General features: G+C 52.2%; 2 protein-coding genes across 2 annotated transcripts in view; both read left to right on the top strand.

Moving 5' to 3' along the window:
• LOC140077579 (complement C4-B-like) overlaps nt 1–8,335 on the top strand; it is a 53,575-nt gene extending 45,240 nt beyond the window's left edge. Inside the window, exons 37-41 of the mRNA XM_072124851.1 lie at nt 5,900–5,989; nt 6,536–6,619; nt 6,711–6,794; nt 7,357–7,489; nt 7,998–8,335. Of these exons, the coding sequence (XP_071980952.1) occupies nt 5,900–5,989; nt 6,536–6,619; nt 6,711–6,794; nt 7,357–7,489; nt 7,998–8,139 (533 nt within the window). The 3' untranslated portion in view covers nt 8,140–8,335. The remainder of the gene's footprint in view (nt 1–5,899; nt 5,990–6,535; nt 6,620–6,710; nt 6,795–7,356; nt 7,490–7,997) is intronic.
• Nucleotides 8,336–13,461: 5,126 nt separating this feature from the next.
• On the top strand, nt 13,462–19,474 carry LOC140077573 (proteasome subunit beta type-7-like). The gene is made up of 8 exons (XM_072124844.1): nt 13,462–13,649; nt 15,323–15,416; nt 15,490–15,587; nt 15,870–16,010; nt 16,356–16,471; nt 17,796–17,854; nt 18,634–18,785; nt 19,162–19,474. The coding sequence occupies exons 1-8, from the start codon at nt 13,585–13,587 to the stop codon at nt 19,265–19,267; spliced, it is 831 nt and encodes a 276-aa protein (XP_071980945.1). The 5' UTR covers nt 13,462–13,584; the 3' UTR covers nt 19,268–19,474.
• Nucleotides 19,475–19,690: the final 216 nt, after the last annotated feature.

Genomic DNA, 19,690 nt, shown 5'->3' with positions numbered 1-19,690 from the left:
CCTCCTAAGGAATGGGTCAATCGCGAACACGTATAAAAGTGGGCTCAGAGGACAACCCTGGCGAACACCAGACCCGACCTCAAAAGAGCGGCCAATCCAACCGTTCACAAGCGGGAAACTCTCTGCCCCTGCGTACAAAACTTTCAGCCAATTGACAAACTCCCCCGGCAGGCCATACCTCAGAAGGACAGACCAGAGGTACTCGTGGTTAACCCGATCAAACGCTTTTGCCTGATCCAAGGACAGCAAGTACCCCTTCCAGTTACCAGCCCTGCCCTGCTCCACTGCCTCCCGGACACACAGCACAGCACTAAATGTACTGCGGCCTGGAACAGAGCAGTGCTGGGTCCCCGAAAGGAGCCGGGGCGCAAACTGCACCAGCCGATTAAACAGCACCTTTGCCAAAACCTTTCTGTCCGTATTGAGAAGCGCTATGGGACGCCAGTTCTCAATACGAGATCGGTCCTTACCCTTTGACAGGATGATCAGGGCTGACCTCCTCATTGACTTCGGCAGAGCGCCCGAGGAAAGACACTCATTGAATACCTCAGTCAAGAGGGGAACCAAGGCGTCCTTAAAGGTCTTATAGAACTCAGATGTTAAGCCATCCGGACCCGGCGATTTCTTGAGGGCGAGCCCTTCAATCGCCCGGCTGACTTCCTCTTCCCTGATCATCTCTGTCAAAACATCAAGAGAGGGGTCTACTCCTGGCTCAGGGACAGTGTCAGCCAGGAAAGCCGACATCACATCCCGATCTAGATCCTTCCTGCCCAAGAGGTGCGAGTAGAAGGATCTGACGACCTCCAGAATCCCTGATCTGGACCTTTTCAGGGATCCCGTACTGTCAACCAGTCCCGTGACAACTTTACCATTCACTGACATCTTGCAGTTTCTGTAAGGGTCGGGCGAGCGGTATTTCCCGTAATCCCTCTCAAAAACCAAAGATGCGTGTCTATCGTACTGACACCTCTTCAGCAAGGATTTCACTCCAGTCGAGACGAGATGCTCGAGTTTCCTCCTCAGGCCCTGATACAGGCGGTACCTGTCCAGGCTCCTGAGGCTCGAGAGCTGGCGGAAGAATCTCGCCACCCTTTTCTTGAGCATCTCCCACCACTCTGACTTACTGCTACAAAGGCCCAGCAATGGTACCTGGCTCTGAAGAAAGTCCTCAAAGGATTGTCTTATCTCTGCTTCTTCCAGGAGAGACGAATTGAGCTTCCAGTAGCCTCTTCCTATCCGGGGGGTCTCTGTAACATTCAGAGAAAACAAAATTAAACAGTGGTCGGAGAACTCCACCTCAACAACGGACACTGCTGAAGAGATGGCTTCCTCCTTTAAATAAAACCTGTCTATTCTAGACCTGCAGATACCCCTATAATAGGTGAACCCCGCGTGGCCTGGGGTGTGCCGGATGTGGACATCCACCAGGCGAGCCTCACTAGCTATGCTATTAAGAGCGACGCTATCATAAGTCAGCTTGTCTCTGGAACCTCCCCTATCCTGGGACCTCGTGACAGCATTGAAGTCCCCTCCAAAGACCACCTGCCGACTTGTAAAAAGGTAGGGCTTGATCCTCATAAAGAGACACTTCCTGTCCCACTTGGACTGGGGACCATAGATGTTAATAAGACGAAGTTCTTGTCCCTTCATGAGGACATCCAGGATCAGGCACCTCCCCATTTCTAACTCAATAACTCGTCGGCATTCTACCGGTGCGGTAAAAAGGACCGCCACTCCGCTATACGGCTCGGCCGCAAGAGACCAATAGGAAGGCCCGTGTCTCCATTCCCTCTTAGCTTTAAACACGGCCGCCAAATCTGGCAGCCTGGTCTCCTGCAAAAATAAAATGTCGGCTTCAACACGGCCGAGAAAATCAAAGGCCGCAAATCTAGCCGCATCAGACTTAATGCTGGCGACATTAATGGACGCCAGCGTCAACGGAGTGGGTGCCGCCATCATGAGTGATTGAGTTAGACGGCTTTCTTTTTACCCATCTTACCACCACCCTCGGGAAATGAACACCCCCTTTTTAGACATATTGTGGTATCCATCTCCCGCACCTCTGATGCTTCAGGGGCAGATTCAGGACCTGCCCCCTCATCCTCGTCTCCAGACTCTGGGCCAGTCTCCCCTCCTGAGGACCCTGACTCCCCAGGGGGAGACTCGGCACCCCCTGCAGGCTCCGCCACCTCTGGCCCTTCACCCTCAGCCCCTCCATCGGCAGGAGAGGCTCCATCCAGGGCCAGGAATCGATTTGAAAGTTCGACCAGCGGGGGGTTGGTTGCACCTTCCTTGGGTACCTTAGTCAGGGAGGGAGAAGATCTTACACCTCCCTTCTTTTTACCCTTTTTCTTCTTTTTGGCGCCACGCTTACGCTTTTCCTCTAGCCACGCCCTATTATCCTCATCCATACTCTCATAATGGGAGGAGTCTGAGGACGTGGCACCTTCCTCTCTCTCGATCCTCCTGACCTCCTCATCCAGTACATCATCCCCTGGGGCCTCAGCGACAGGTGTGGTCTCCAGGAGAGCGCCAGAGGTTGTCCGAGTAGCCCGAGACTCCCCCCGCTCTCTCTCCTGTTGACGCTTCTCTAGACGCCTTAGCTGGGCAGGCGTCTTTTTCCTGTCTTTCTTCCCTGGCCCCTCCATTCCTCCACCTCTGCTAGTCCCCTCCCCAGCAGATTCAGCCTCATGGCTTTCATCCGCTGAGGCTGAGCCCGCATTAGCGAAGGAAAGAGGACAACGACTGTACGGGTGACCGAGATCACCACACAGGTTACACCTAATCTGCCCTGTACAGGATGCAGCGAGATGGCCGACACCCCCACACAACGCACACTTCTGCACGGTGCAGTTTGCGCTGAAATGTGTGGGGTCACCGCACCTGTGACACAGCTTAGGCTGCCCCCGGTAGAAGATCAGGATCCGATCCCTCCCCAGGAAGGCTGATGAAGGGATGTGGGCGACTGAGTTACCTGAACGCCTCAACTTCACCATGAAGGTCCAGGCCCCTGACCAGATACCATACTCATCACGATTTTTCTCGGGTACTTCCAGTACCTCTCCATAACGATTCATCCAGGTCATGATGTCAAAGCAAGATAGTGATTCGTTACGGGTAAGAACGGTCACTTTCTTGAGTTCGCTCTGGCGGGACACTGCTTGCACAGCAAAGTCCCGCCACTCGGGCTCGTTGTATCTCAGCTCATAGTTGGACCAGAAGAGCTCAAGCCCCTCCGGCCGAACAAAGCTGACATCAAACTCAGATGTACCATAGGGATGGATCAAGGCAAAGATGTCAGCCGCCTTGAAGTCCATCTTCAGCAGCAGCTCAACTACCCGTGCCCGAGGGGGACACACATCACTGCCACGCCACCGAAGACGGACCACATTCCTACGGTTAGCACCCGGCCCGGTTGTCGGGAGCGACCATGATGTCTCCCTGCCTCTTTGCTCTCGGAAGGCAGACAGGCCGTGCCTCTCTATCCAAAACGACAAATCAACCTCCTGCCCCGCTACATTGATCGTCCTTTCTCCCTTCTGTAAGGCCTGCAGGAGGCGCCGTTGCAAAAAGCCGTCCCCAGAGCCCAGAGACGAGGATGATGGACCCCTACTTCCCCCAGCAGCGACACTGGCATAGCTCTTAATAGGGGCCGCCACTGGGGGAGCAACCGGACCAACCCCTGCACCCACCACATTAACACTACCCACCTGCATGTTACACTCAGCCGCGCCACTCACACCACCAGTCCCTCCATCACCCACCCCCAAAGCTGGAAAAGATTCAGCACCACTCACACCATTCACATTATCCACCACAACATTACTGACTCCACTCACACTGGCTGGACCAGCACCAACATCAGGGGACATGACCACCTCCGCATCTTCAGGCACAAGGGACGGGGGTCCCCCCGCAGCGCATCGCCCAGAGGGGACCACAACTCTTGTCACACTTGTGCCCTCCGCATCATCGGTAGCAGATGTTATTTTACTTCTCCTGGGGCTTGGTAACATTCGCCGCTGCTCTTTAGCTGGTGTGAGGCGCCGCTGATCTTCAATTTCCACAGAATTCAAATTATCCCCAACACCAACACAGAATAACACTTTTTGTCTGGGAGGTCCGGAGCCCTCAGCCTCAGCGACCCCTCCACACTGCCGCCGCTCCATAACCAAGTGATCAGCAGCAACAGCATGAAGAGGCGCCGAGGCACCGGAAGCTGCCACCAGTGCCGGGCTGTCCCCCCTTCCCAGCGGGGGACGAACCACAGCACTGGATTTTGATGTTATCGCCACTGCCGAGCCGTCCTGACTGTCCGGCCTTGCGGCCGATGCCTCCCCTGCTCCCCCACTGTTACCACAAACAGAGACGGAGCCCATCGCCACATCAGATGTCACACCTGTAATCTCCCTGCACCTTTGCACCGGGTCCACAGCAGAACTCGGGGGGGTTTGGGTAGCAGGGCTTGCACAGTGAGCTGACCCTGCGCTTTGCCCGGGGGGGTTTACAGGGAGGGGGGTAAAGATGAAACATACCTCTTCTTGCTGCTTTGGCCTGGTCTTCTTCGCCTTCCTCCGGCTGCTCCCCCCAGCGGCTTCCTCTGGGAGTTCATCGCCAAAAGAAAAGTTTTCCATGCGCACTGGGGACTCGAGCAGCCGATCTCCGCCATGAGCGCCCCTCCCTGGCTGCCGGTGTCACTGTCCTCCCCCGAGCGAGGTGTTACTGCTGGCTGTCCTGCAGGGGGCCCACTGCACGAGGCCTGCTGATCTTCCTGCAGGCCGCCAGGTGTGTCCTGCTGATCGTCATCATCATCATCATCCTCCTCCTCCTCCACCTGGCTTGCAGGCTGCAACCCCATCAGCCTTTGCTCTCTGTTATCAGCCATCTGAGCAAATCGGTCATCATTAATCAGTTTTTCCTTAAATGGTCCGCTGTTATCACAAATAAAGGTCTTTCTTTTTGTCAGCTTGTCAATCTCTGCCTTTAGGTGATTAATCTCTCCTTTAACCTCCGTCTTGCGCTTCTTTGGCGCCGTGTTCGCCCTGGCGCGGGCACATCGCAGCTCCTCCCGGAGCCTCCTGATGGTCTTGGTTGCCTCTTCGTACTCACAGAGGTGGCTCTGGACCCGGGAGGCATAGGTGGACAAAAACTCCCGGGGCCCCTGCACCGCCCAGCCTCCCCCCGCATGGTCAGCGATACCTCTGTGAGCACTCCGCTTCATAGTTCCAGCCCCGGAAGGACCGCTGTCACCCGCACCATCATGGACATCCAGGTTCTTGCCGCGCCGCCTCACACCAGACTCAGGGGGAGCAGGAGCAGTATTACTACGACTCCTGGTGGAACGTCTCACCCCTGAGTCCTCCATAGCACTGGCCGGTTCCTGGCTACCCCTGCCCCCCGCCGGCCTGGCCCGGGAAGCAGGAGCCTGGGGCTTGCCGCTCTGGCTCATGCCTGGAAACCCACCCCCTCCCTGGGAAGGGAGAGAGCAGGTCCCAGGTGGAGGTGGATTATTCCTGGAGCTCAGAGCAGCAGCAGCACACAGCCTCTCACAGCAACAGACAGAGATAACGAGCTAACGAGCTCCAGAGATGCACTCACTATCTGCTGCTGGTGCAGTCACTGTGTACATACATGACATTACTTATCCTGTACTGATCCTGAGTTACATCCTGTATTATACTCCAGAGCTGCACTCACTATTCTGCTGCTGGTGCAGTCACTGTGTACATACATGACATTACTTATCCTGTACTGATCCTGAGTTACATCCTGTATTATACCCCAGAGCTGCACTCACTATTCTGCTGCTGGTGCAGTCACTGTACATACATGACATTACTTATCCTGTACTCATACAGATTGTTATGGTTAATTATGTACAAAAATTGTCATCCTACAGAAAATCAATGCAGAGTTTTCTATGGGGGTCCAGATAAATCCATCTCCATAAGCACACTGTGCTCGGGGGCTGTGTGTCAGTGTGCAGAGGGTAAGTGTATAGGTTACTAATGCTGGACTGGAACAGCTGGGGCTCTTGGGGAAGGTTGGGAGAAGTTCCACAAAACTAAAAGATAGCAAAAACATAAAGTGGATACAACTGCGACAGATCTCTGAGAACCCTCCATGATCGCATCTCCCACATTAATTGCTGTTTTTTAGGGATTGTATGAGATGGTCTATTTGTCTCTCCATAAACAGTGCCACCCTTGTAGATAGGCTGTGTCTGGTACTGCAGCTTAGTGTCAGCTTGTGGAGCTGCAAGTTCAGAGCTCGGTGGGAGGTTTATAGGCAGCGCTGTGTATGATTATTGCAGCTGAAGTGATGAAGTAACCCTAACCCTACCCCAAAATCAGGAGAGCTGAATACTATCCCATCATATTCTACACTTCTAGTTGATGAGGTGGCTCTGCACCCTATGTCCCAGTCTATTCAACAAAGCTAAAAGAACACAGAACAGGAAGTGATTGTTGTGAGAGCCGCAACATTTCCACGTGTGAAGGTTCTCTGTGACTGATAACTTCTCCCTCCTGCACAGGTTCATGTCCTACAAGGCGACGCTCTGTGGACTTGAAGGAAGATCGGCGACAATTTGCCTGTTACTCCCCCCGAGTGGTATTTGGTGAGAGGAGTAACTGGGGCGGGGATTGGGGAGAGTGTGGACCACTATGTACATCCGTATCACCCGGCGCCATCTTTCCTCTATAATACAGGATACCGCGTGACTGTGGTGGATACCAGAAAGGAGGAAGCGTTTACTGTCTACACTGTTCACATTAATGAAGTTCTGCAGAAACGTGAGTCACCGGCTGCCATCACCTGATCATCATGGAGGCAACACAGGCTCCTGCCTAGGGCAGCACAGCTTTAGTTATATTCCATTATAAGCCATTAGTTTCAACACCAAATATTCTAATTGGCCTCTACTTTCTAAGATGGGTGGTCCCGGGGGTGATGCTGTCATCCTGGCCCCGCCCACCTAATTAGCATATTTGTAGCCAAAACTAACAGCCCTGATTTCTCGGGAATGGTCGACGCTAGAGAATAAATTCCAACTGAGCCGTTTCAGTGGGACAACAGGAAGAATTGCTAAATATCCTTGTATGTTCTTCTCACTGACAGCAAGCAGAGATCTAAAGAGTTAAATCTAAAGAGTATTTTAGAAAGTTGCTTGACTTCCAAACTTTTTACATAAACTGAGCAGAGCCCAAGGCAAGAGACATCAGTATACAATGTCCTCCTGAAATACTCTGTGCTGCCGTGAGCGTGTATGATGTATGTACCCGAATCATGAGCGGATGTGGGGACCCTTCATACAGTAAGATCTTTGCTTTATATGTTTTATATTTCCCCCCTCAGATGCAGATGAGAAGATCAGAGAAGGAGAGACCCGATACTTCTACCAGCGCTCATCCTGCAAGATGCAACTCAGTAACAACAAGGAGTATCTGATCATGGGTCAAGACGGGCAAACCAAGGACCAGGAAGGACGGTGGGTGGTGGCTCCATGGTCATCATGATGGTCTCTCCCGTGTGGTCCTGGATAGAGAGGGGACAATATTAAAAGGAATCTGGTCCAGTGGTATTGTCCCTGGAGAGATGTGTCATCATATCTTTGTGTATGTTGTAGTAGCAGCAGGACTGTGGAAAAATTGTACTGTGGGCTTGTCCTCACACTGCTGTGTTCACGGCTGTAAGGACCAAACTACTTCACTGCAACTCTCCTCTAATTCCTTTCTTATTCAACCAGGAGTCTGCAACAGCGTTTACTCAGAGCAGAGGGGAGGGGCTGTGAATCAGCTCAATGCAGAGAGATAAGGGCACAGCAGTGTGAGGACACACTCACGTACTGTTTTGCATGGTCTAGGAAATGGGTTGGAGGCACCTCCTATACAGATGTTGGTAACTTAAAGGGACCTACAATTTTTAAGCTCTACTTTGGGACCTGATTGTCACTTCTTCTTTCTAACGTTTTCCTTTATACACTTTCTCTCCTGTAGAATGAGATACTTACTGGAAAGCAACTCATGGGTCGAGGAACTAGCAGGACCCCAAGTGTGTAAAGCTACCCGTAACCGGAACGCATGCAACGAGATGACCAACTTCATAGATGACTACCGAGAGCATGGATGTAAGGTGTAACCGCAGGGTGGTAACGTGCGAGCGGCAGAGGATGACCACAGAGCAGCAGAGGGTAACCACAGAGCGGCAGAGGGTGACCACAGAGCGGGAGAGGGTGACCACATGAGGTGACCATGGACTTATCATCTCAGCAATATCTCAGTATTATTGTAGATTTCTTCTTTACTTGTTATCACTTCAATAAACTAACAATCTCTAGTGTGGTCTCTTGTGTAATCTCTTGTGGGGTCTCTAGTGTGGTCTCTGGTGTGGTCTCTAGTGTGGTCTCTGGTGTGGTCTCTTGTGTGGTCTCTTGTGTGGTCTCTAGTGGGGTCTCTAGTGGGGTCTCTTGTGTGGTCTCTGGTGTGGTCTCTGGTGTGGTCTCTGGTGTGGTCTCTGGTGTGGTCTCTTGTGTGGTCTCTGGTGTGGTCTCTGGTGTGGTCTATGGTGTAATCTCTTGTGGGGTCTCTGGTGGGTCTCTGGTGTGGTCTCTGGTGTGGTCTATGGTGTGGTCTCTTGTGTGGTCTCTGGTGTGGTCTCTGGTGTGGTCTATGGTGTAATCTCTTGTGGGGTCTCTAGTGGGGTCTCTGGTGTGGTCTCTGGTGTGGTCTATGGTGTGGTCTCTTGTGTGGTCTCTGGTGTGGTCTCGTCTGTGGTCTCTTCTGTGGTCAGGATGGCCTCCAGGTTGTCTGCTTGATTTGGGCCTCTACATCTCATTCTTCTACAGATCCAAGTACGTAAGATCAGAACCATCAACTGTGGAGTCGATAAAATCTTGTCTTTTATGGGGGGGGGGGGGTGCTCTCAAACCAAAAAGGTATAAAAGGTTAAAGGTGACTTCTCCAGGCTGTGAGATCTCTCCACTGGTTCTATGGGATTCAGGTCTGGACTCATCGCTGCAACTTCACAAGTCTCCAGCGCTTTCTCTCACACCACATTCTAGGGCTCTTTGATGTATGTTTTGGGTCATTGTCCTGCTGGAAGCCCCATGACCTCTGGGGGAGCGCCATGACCTCTGGGGAAGCGCCATGACCTCTGGGGGAGCCCCATGACCTCTGGGGGATCCCCATGACCTCTGAGGGAGCCCCAGCTTTCTCATGCTGGGCCCTACATTATGCTGCAGGCTTCATAATGCCCGGCACACGGTCACACAGTCCAGAGGCAGCAAAGTCTCCCCAAAACATCAGGGACCCTCTGCCATGTCTGACCGGGGTCTTTTCTTTGAAGGCCTCTTTTTTTTCCTGTAAACGTTCTCCCAAAACGTTTTAGGTTTTCAGGTAAGTTTTGGCTTTTTATGTTTCTGTGTAAGAAGTGGGGTCTTCCTGGGTGTCCCACCATACAGTCTCTTCTCATTCAGACACCGGTGGATAGTACCGCAGTTCCAAGGGGCTTTACACTTCTTCATCTAGGGAGGAGCCACAGTGCCAGGGGCTTTACACTTCTTCATCTAGGGAGGAGCCACAGTGCCAGGAGCTTTACACTTGTTCATCTAGGGAGGAGCCACAGTGCCAGGAGCTTTACACTTCTTCATCTAGGGAGGAGCCACAGTGCCAGGAGCTTTACACTTGTTCATCTAGGGAGGAGCCACAGTGCCAGGGGCTTTACACTTGTTCATCTAGGGAGGAGCCACAGTGCCAGGGGCTTTACACTTCTTCATCTAGGGAGGTACCACAGTGCCAGGAGCTTTACACTTGTTCATCTAGGGAGGAGCCACAGTGCAAGGGGCTTTACACTTCTTCATCTAGGGAGGGGCCACAGCGCCAGGAGCTTTACACTTGTTCATCTAGGGAGGAGCCACAGTGCAAGGGGCTTTACACTTCTTCATCTAGGGAGGGGCCACAGCGCCAGGGGCTTTACACTTCTTCATCTAGGGAGGAGCCACAGTGCCAGTTGCTCTACACTTCAGGTCTTTGGAGATGGACTTGTAGCCTTGAGGTTGCTCAGGCTTCCTCACAAGTCCTTCTTTGGTCTTTCTTTTCTCCATGCTCAATGTGGGACACACAAGGACACAGGACGAGGTTGAGTCAACTTTAATCCATTTCTTCTGACTGCAAGTGTGATGTAGTTATTGCCACCACCTGGTAGGTGCCACAGGTAAGTTACAAGCGCTGGTAATTACACCAATTACAGAAGCATCACAGGATTTCTCAGACAATGCCGATACTTCTGTCCACCCCCTTTTTATGTTTGGTCTGGAATTATATCCAATTTGGCTTTTTGACAATTCTTTTTGTGGTTTTCCATTGAAGACAAATTAAATGATTAAATTAAATTAATACCCAAGAATTTCTGATTGCAGAAATTATCTGACAGAATTGCAGGGGTGCCAATACTTTTGGTCACCGAATCACATCAGCATATTACACAGAGCCTGACCCAGATTAGTATACAAATCATCTGAGCCAACTTATAACCAAAAGGGGCGCCCTCTCTTTCAACATTGTGGTGACCTCTCCATTTTCTTGTTGAATTTGTTCTATCACTCGTCTACATCTGATATCTTGGGCCCGGCGTGGCTCTGCCTCCGATATCTGGTGCCTGGCATGGCTCTGCCCCGATATCTGGTGCCCGGCGTGGCTCTGCCCCGATATCTGGTGCCCGGCGTGGCTCTGTCCCGATATCTGGTGCCCGGCGTGGCTCTGCCCCGATATCTGGTGCCCGGCGTGGCTCTGCCCCGATATCTGGTGCCCGTCGTGGCTCTGCCCCGATATCTGGTGCCCGTCGTGGCTCTGCCCCCAATATCTGGTGCCCGGCTAGCTCTGCCTCACAGATTTGGTCTCGAGCATGGCACCTGGCACAGGCGCTGCGCCCCTCCATGCAGAGTGGAAGTTGGCTATTGGCTTTTAGATTCAGCCAGTTTCCTGCTGCAGAGATCAGAGATGACACTTATATTGGCCGTTCAACCCCTTGGATGCCGCTGTCAATACTAACTATGGCATCTTGGGGATCCGGTGGGCTGCATCTTATTAGTAACTCAACAACAGCCCACCTGGCCACCATCTTGGTGATCCTAGAAGACTTATTGGGGCACATTTACTTACCCAGTCCATTCGCGATCCAGCGGCGCGTTCTCTGACGTTGATTCGGGTCCGGCCAGGTTGTGCACCCGATGTCCACCAGGTGTCGCTGCTGCGCTGAAGTCCGTCGGAGTTCACTGAAGTTCACCTTCCTATCCTGGGTGCAGGTAAGTGCATGTCGAGCGACACATTTTTTTTTTTTTAAATACTGCGTTTTTTCAGAATCCGTCTGGTTTTCCGATGGCCACGCCCCCCCGATTTCCGTCGCGTGCATGCTGGCGCCGATGCGCCACAATCTGATCGCGTGCGCCAAAAACCCGGGGCAATTCGGCACAAATCGGTAATTTCCGTGCAAACCGACGAAAAAACGCGATTCGGGCCCTTAGGGCACATTCACATGGCAGTCTGCGGGGACGTACATGCGGCCGCAAATTTGCGGCCGCATGTACGTCCCCATAGACGGCAATAGCGGCGCGGCGCAGATGCGGTGCCACACATGTGTGGCACCGATCCGGCCCGCACACCGCAAAAAGATAGAGCATGCTCTATCTTTTGGCGTGTGTGCGGCCATGCGGCGCTATTCTCTATGGAGGGAGGAGGGGTCACCTCCTCCTCCTCTCCAGCACACGGCGGTATGCCCGCACGGCGGGCATACCGCTGTGTGAATGTACCCTTAGTACAAACTTTTTACATCATGATACAGATTAAAAAAGACATGGCAGTATTTTTGCTTTGGCTTGTTCTGCCTCGTTCCCCAAATACAGAAGCTCCATGACTGTCCTACTGGGCCGCAGCCGAGGCCTGTGTTACCATGACAACCTCGCCTCAGACCTTATAGGACGGGCACTAACAGGACGCCAGACATGAGGCTCAGAAAGCATCTGACGGGCGCCAGAATGCATCATGGGAAGGGCTATTTAAAGGGATTTTTCAGGTTGTAGATATTAGGTCCAATCTTTATGCAAGGTGTCGGACCTCCCAGCAGGATAACTCCTAAAAACCTAAAAACCCCTTCGGAGTAAAGTTCAAACACCTGCAGCCTCAATATTATGAGGAGGAAGTCACCCAATACCCTTAAAAATGTCCCTCATCAAGTCTTTCCAGAGAAATGATTTGGCCTGAAGAGGAGTCTTCATTTTTATTTTTATGAATATTAGCATTTTGGTGCACTGTGGGCGTGGCCAGAAGGTCAGGTGCACCCTTTCCCCTAGTTTCTTTGCCTGATTGGTAGTGGCTTGCCCCTCCCCCTTTCTAGACCAGAGAGAGGGTGCACCTGAGCTTGAAGCCACACCCATAGTGCACCAAAATTCTAATTTGCATATAAAATACACCTGCGATTTCTCTGGATTCAGGTCACAGGAGACAGCGTTGTGATGCAGGTGACCTCGCCTACAAGGTCATATGTTACTGCATAGCTGACAGGTTCCCTTACACGGCGGCGTAATGAGGGAAATGTAGAGACAGTGACTCCTCCTCCTCCTCCATCATCGCACAATCACTGCACAGATTTTATACTTTAGCTCACACTTCCTCCTTCTCCTGCAAAACCGAAAGTCACTTTTGTGGAAACCCCCTGCCAGGACGCGTCTCCAGATCAAGGCCATAAATAATTTCTCCACCTCCGATTTGGCCGTGCGACGTTAACCCTTTATGGCCGGGTCATACAGCGCCTCTGACCTGCAGTCCTTTATAAATATCACAGGGAAAAGATCCAAAGTGAGAGAAAAAAGCCCTTTAAGAACTTTATCCAGGACCCTGAGCCTGGTACATCCACAGCCTATACAGGGATCTGATAAACACTGCCACCCATGTCCACAGGTTGTGTGCGGTATTGCAGCTCAGCCACATTAACTACAGTAGAGGTAGGTGCAATACCTGACCGAGCCTGTAGACAGATGTGGCGCTGTTTAGGGAAAAAATCAATCCATGTCACTATAATCATGTCCAACCTTGGGTTGGGAGGGGGGGCTGTAAAGGGATTTTTTTGGCTGCTTCCTTCCATAAACTCGGCCAAACCCGTCCGTAGGTTGTGCATGAAACTGAACCTTATACTGCAACAAAAGAGTCGGGCTGGCAATACCACACATGGCCACTGCTCAGGGGTGGCGCTAGTTATGTAAGAATTTCATCTTTAAAGCAAAGTGTAAGAAAAAGGTGATGTCGCTCTGTCAGAAATAACCAGACACCCTCCCCCCCCCCCCCCGGTCATGAAAGGGTTACGCCATTGTAATATACTCTGGGGGAGTCACCTCGGAGCGCGGCGTGTGATACGATATGTCTGTACACATCAGGTTAATGCCAAGAAGATGAAAGTGAAAGCAGAATTCGTTGTTCTGAATCGAAGGGGAGGGAGATGAGACGATAGAGAAGGAGCTGAGAGGAGAGAAAAGAAAGGGTTAATACCGAGCACCCAAGAGGGCGACAGCGAGGACGGCACCCGACAGCCGAAATGTTGTCAGCAGCTGCCAAATACGACACCCCACAAGGAGGGTTCAGTTTCGAGAACTGCTTGAGGTACGACATGGAAAATCCCTTTAACTAGGAGCAGGTAGTTCTGAGGTGTCAGGAGGGGGGTCACATTGATGGGTAACAGAACAGCGAAGGGGGCAGGCTCCTGGGGCGCCATTATGGGAGGGGTACATGGAAAAATAGGGATCCCCTCCTGTAGATGATTCCAATGACAGGGGCCACAATGCCATGTACAGGGTGCCCCCCCCCTGCCCCGGACAATGGGGAGGGGGCAGTATATAGAGGGGCAATGGAGGATCCTCAATCCGGGATTAGCCCCCGTGTATAATACTGACTAACGGAAGATATACTGGCAGGGCCGGTGACAGGCCGGGGGTCTCCTCATATTGGTGTGGCCCAACACGACAATGCAAGGTTTGGGGTCTCCATCCGGTCCTGGCAGAAGAGGTCTCAGTCTTCAGCTCTCAGCAGTTTCACTTTCACCTCAGCCACAAAATGTCCCCCGCATCAGGTATCAAAATGGCGGCTCCTGCTGAATGCCGCGTCCTCAGACTATACGCTCCGGTCTGCCTATAAGGGGAATCTGTTAGTCTGTGTGTTCCAGGATTGTAGTAGGCTTTGTCCTCACACTGCTGTGCTCTGAGCTCTCTGCTTAGTAGCCCTCCCCTCTACTCTAGTCCAGCTACTGCTTCTATTTAGCAGGGAGGAGCTGTGGAGGGTACGATGTGAGAGATGAGAGTATAGCACAAGGGAACAGCAGTGTGAGGAAATGACCGAAGCACAATCCTAGAATATAAATCATATATCACAGTCCTGCTGCTACTAACAACATACACAAAGGTCTGATTACACATCTATCCAGGGACAATACCTAACACTGACTGATATATATGCAACACCCCCCACCGGATCCTAGCTTTTCCTCGGTGGCCTAGAGTGGCTGGCGGTTGCGGCCTAGGGCACGCTGTGGTCACGGTGCAGGTGGTGTGCGCAAGAAATATGGAGGGAGAGGCTGATGTACTGGTTCTCCCTGGGGCAGCCCCTGAGTGTCTGTAAGATAGGTCCCTGGGTAATGGATGGGGAGCCCGTGGTGGTAACAGCTGTATCTAGGGATCAGACGGAGGCAACATTGTGCAAATCAACTTACAGTTCTTACAGCAGGCAATGATAAACAGCAGATTCCTGGTCCGCAGGAAGGTTACCCGCAGCCTGGTACAAGCTTCAGGTTGGGCTGGTAGAGATGGAGCAGAGTCTGGGTGGTGGATCTCGGCTCTGGGCCTTAGTCTCCGGACTTACCCTGGGTGCCAGGCAATGGCCTGAGGCACCTGTGGTTCCTGGTAGTGGACACTGGCTGTAGCAGCACTGGCATGTGCTGCTCTCTCTGACTAGACTGAACCAGACTAAGACCCAAGACTCAGCAGATAGATCATGACCAGGAGAGGGCGCTATTTGCAACAACCACCCACCCGATGCATTGGCAGGGGTGTTGCACATACTATTTGGTTTCCTCTTGTATTTATCATAAGGAACATTTATTTTCTGTAATCACTTGAAAGTTCCTACACAGGTCACAAATCTGACAACAAGATGGGACTGAACTGTAGTCTGTTTCCATGGACTTCATAACAACCAATGAGACCATGAGACAAATATCGGTGGGCGGGATTATGTGGCTTTATTGGGGATGTACCTTATGTGTGCCCTGTGTATGTCACCAGGAATAGCGCCCTAGAGGCAACTGGGGAAGGTCTTGGGATGAAGCCTCCAAAAGCTCGTAAAACGGGGACCACCATTGCTGGGATCATATTCAAGGTAGGTTGGAACGGTCAAGGTCGGGTTGTCCAGGGACTGAGGGTTCCTGACTGATGTTTGGTTGATTATGTAGGACGGTGTTGTCCTAGGAGCAGATAGAAGAGCCACCGACGACATGGTGGTGGCCGATAAAAACTGCGCCAAGATCCACTACCTCTCAAAGCAGATATAGTAAGTACAACCCGATACTGGGACACTGCTCACACACGCCCCATCTCTTAAAGGGGTGGCTGGAGATCACAGATCTGGTCTAATGGGCACCAAATATTAGACTCCTCGGGGGGACAAGAACCTCCCCCTTGGCTTTTAGGCGCTAATTCACATATAAACTTATGGGGCCATAACTCAACGGGGAAGGATTTTACTAAAAAGGAATACAGAGACAATGACATGGGGCTCGTAAACAGGTCTCCTTTATCACACCTAACATGGAATATTTGACCTCTTGCCCAGTTGCTGTGGAGCGGGGGTGGCTGCCGATGCCGAAAATGTAACCCAGGTTTTGTCCTCCAACCTGGAGCTGCATGCTTTGTCCACGGGAAGACCGCCACGTGTATGCACTGCAACCCGCATGCTGAAACAGCAGCTGTTCAGGTGGGTACAGGAGGCGACAATGACCAAAGAAATAGATGGATGAAGGTAGGTGACACTGACCAAAAGGAGTGAGATAGAGGGGCGAAGGTAGGTGACACTGACCAAAAGGAGTGAAATAGAGGGGCGAAGGTAGGTGACACTGACCAAAAGGAGTGAAATAGAGGGGCGAAGGTAGGTGACACTGACCAAAAGTAGTGAAATAGAGGGGGCGAAGGTAGGTGACACTTTCTGTTTTAAGGAAGAACATTTCTGGAGCACAAACTGTGGCCAAATGTGTAATTCCGGAGGACGTGGCTGCCATGATGCTGGTCCAGCCTTATGTTTTTCTCTCTTCATGTCCCACAGATATCAGGGTCACATCGGAGCCTCCATCATCATAGGGGGGGTGGATGCACATGGACCTCATCTCACCAGTGTCCATCCACATGGATCCACCGACACCATTCTCTACACGGCTCTAGGTGAGACAAGATAGGGAGCAGCCCCCACTGTGCCCCTCACCTTACTTACACCCACAGCTGTGCCCCTCACCTTACTTACACCCCCGGCTGTGCCCTGCACCCTCCTTACACCCCCAGCTGTGCCCCTCACCCTTCTTACACCCCCAGCTGTGCCCCTCACCCTCTTTACATCCCCAGCTGTGCCCCTCAATCTCCTTACACCCCCAGCTGTGCCCCTCACCCTCCTTACATCCCCAGCTGTGCCCCTCACCCTTCTTACCCCCCCAGCTGTGCCCCTCACACTGCTTACACCCCCAGCTGTGCCCCTCACCCTCCTTACGTCCCCAGCTGTGCCCCTCACCCTCCTTACACCCCCAGCTGTGCCCCTCACCCTTCTTACCCCCCTGCTGTAACCCTACCCCTGCTTACATCCCCAGCTGTGCCCCTCACCCTTCTTACACCCCCAGCTGTGCCCCTCACACTGCTTACACCCCCAGCTGTGCCCCTCACACTGCTTACACCCCCAGCTGTGCCCCTCACCCTTCTTACACCCCCAGCTGTGCCCCTCACACTGCTTACACCCCCAGCTGTGCCCCTCACCCCTCTTACCCCCCTGCTGTAACCCTACCCCTGCTTACATCCCCAGCTGTGCCCCTCACCCTTCTTACACCCCCAGCTGTGCCCCTCACACTGCTTACACCCCCAGCTGTGCCCCTCACACTGCTTACACCCCCAGCTGTGCCCCTCACCCTTCTTACACCCCCAGCTGTGCCCCTCACACTGCTTACATCCCCAGCTGTGCCCCTCACCCTTCTTACATCCCCAGCTGTGCCCCTCACCCTTCTTACACCCCCAGCTGTGCCCCTCACAGTGCATACACCCCCAGCTGTGCCCCTCACACTGCTTACACCCCCAGCTGTGCCCCTCACCCTCCTTACACCCTAACTGTGCCCCTCACAGTGCTTACACCCCCAGCTGTGCCCCGCACCCTCCTTACACCCCAAGCTGTGCCCCTCACCCTCCTTACATCCCCAGCTGTGCCCCTCACCCTTCTTACACCCCCAGCTGTGCCCCTCACACTGCTTACACCCCCAGCTGTGCCCCTTCCCCTTCTTACCCCCCTGCTATAACCCTACCCCTGCTTACACCCCCACTGTGCCCCTCATCCTGCTTACTCCCCTCCCTTACAAGGGGGGACATATATTGTAATTGAGATCACTTCTGTAAGATACTTTTTGGGAACAGTCAGGTCTTTCATAGACCTTATTTTTGAATGAAAGCTGCAGGGTGATTGGAGGTTATGTTTCCTCTTGCACTAGTTTTACATGTCCGCCATTGCTTCTAGGATCCGGAGCGAGTGCCGCCATCGCTGTTTTAGAGGATGAATACAAACCTGGCCTGGAGGTGAGCGCCTCATATCTACCGTCTGTCCTCATGTCATGTAATATTCATACAGGGAGCCACATACACATCACCCCAGATCAAGGCCACGTTCACACATACACACGTCCTACATTCTGTGCCACATCCAGGGAACCCCTGCAATTATAAAGGGATTCACCCTGTAGGGTCAGGGGTCCCCTAGTCTCTGATGGCCTGTGACCCCTGTGTATCACTGGTCCCTGCTCTGCTTAGCAAAGTCCCTCAGCACAAGCAAGTCAGGACCGAAAAATCATCCTGGTATTTTACCATTCAGGTAAAGCCCTAACCCCCAAATGGGGAATAGAGACCCTATAGACCATAAGGCTCCTGGGCCTGGGCACTCTCAGCACCCCCACATGACTCTATGAATGTATGAAATATTGGGGTGAGTACAGCAGGGCTATGAAGTTGGTTAGCCACATTTCCGACTCCAACCAAAATGTTCCCCTACTCTGACTCCGGGAAATCCTTCTCAGTGAATTATTTTTCTGATCTGCGGCGGAGGAGCTTCACTACTGAGCATGTACATAAAGTGCAGCCACATTCACCTAAAAGTCTGGAAGAAGGTGCACAAGCCTCAGCAACAGGTCACATGCTGCCTGTGAGGCCATGAGCTGCAGTCCGTATCCTGCTAACAGTCAGAGTCCAGTGAACATTTCCATAACAGATGGCAGTGTCATTGGTTAAGGCGGCCGGGTTAGGGATAGGGATTAGCCGCCAGTGGTTTTCCTATTCACATCTATATTCCCCCTCTCTCTCAGCTGGAGGAGGCAAAGAGGCTGGTGACGGATTCAGTGACGGCGGGCATCATGTGTGACCTCGGATCCGGCAGCGGGGTGGATCTATGCATCATCACAAAAGAAGGGGCACAGATATTCAGGGGTTACACTCAGGCGGAGACTAAAGGGCCAAGGTAAGTTCCTGAAAAAGGTAATATGTATCCGGACATGTTTATAAGGGAACCCTCTCTTTTTAGGAGGCCTCATGATGGCTTCACGGGTGCAGGACTGTCACATCATCAGATTAGTGGATATTCAAGTTTTATGTATATGAAGCTTATTCGCTGTATTATGTACATATATAACGTCCCTCACTAAAGGAAGGGCAGACACTGGCACCTGCACACACCGGGGCTCCCACATATGATAGAGACGGTAGAAGGAGCCACTGAGGCTTCAAGTTAAACCTCAGGAGACCATATACTAGAGAGAGATCTGCTGCCCGAGTATCTACCTCTCTAAGCAGGACTGTGTGTAACCTGTGTATAATCCTGCCCGCTCTTATTCCAGGTCCTCTTCATACCGCTACAAGCGCGGCACCACCGCCATCCTGGGAGAGACCACAACCCATTTCCATGTGGTGGAAGAAACCATCCAGCTAATGGACATGGAATAACCTGAAGAGAGGAGGAGGGGGGGGGGGGTGTACCAATGATCCTCCGTGTTACTGTAACCAGCTGACAATTCTACCACATTAGCGTGCGCTCTTCATATCCGTGATGTATAATCTGCTCCTCCGCCGTCATGTCCCGACTCATGTCCTGATCATTTACACGTTTGTATCCCGGAATATTCCTAGAATAAAAAATGAAAAGAACAGAAATTGGAGTCTTCTGCCGGATCAGCCATAAACTCTGATAATCTGAGATTTCTCTGTACATAAGACACGTCCCGTAGACAGTGACGCCACTTGCAGGGCCTGTAGTCATGAAGGGGCCGGCTGTCACTGCTGCTGGAGGGTGCGCTCCAGGACCCCTGGCTATTATGTCCTTGTTCTTATGGACGGGGTCTTGGAAGTCGCATATTTGCATTTCCTAAT

Source organism: Engystomops pustulosus, chromosome 9, assembly GCF_040894005.1.
Source record: "Engystomops pustulosus chromosome 9, aEngPut4.maternal, whole genome shotgun sequence".
In the NCBI taxonomy this organism is placed as follows: domain Eukaryota; kingdom Metazoa; phylum Chordata; class Amphibia; order Anura; family Leptodactylidae; genus Engystomops; species Engystomops pustulosus.
This window is presented reverse-complemented; position numbering and strand designations above follow the sequence as displayed.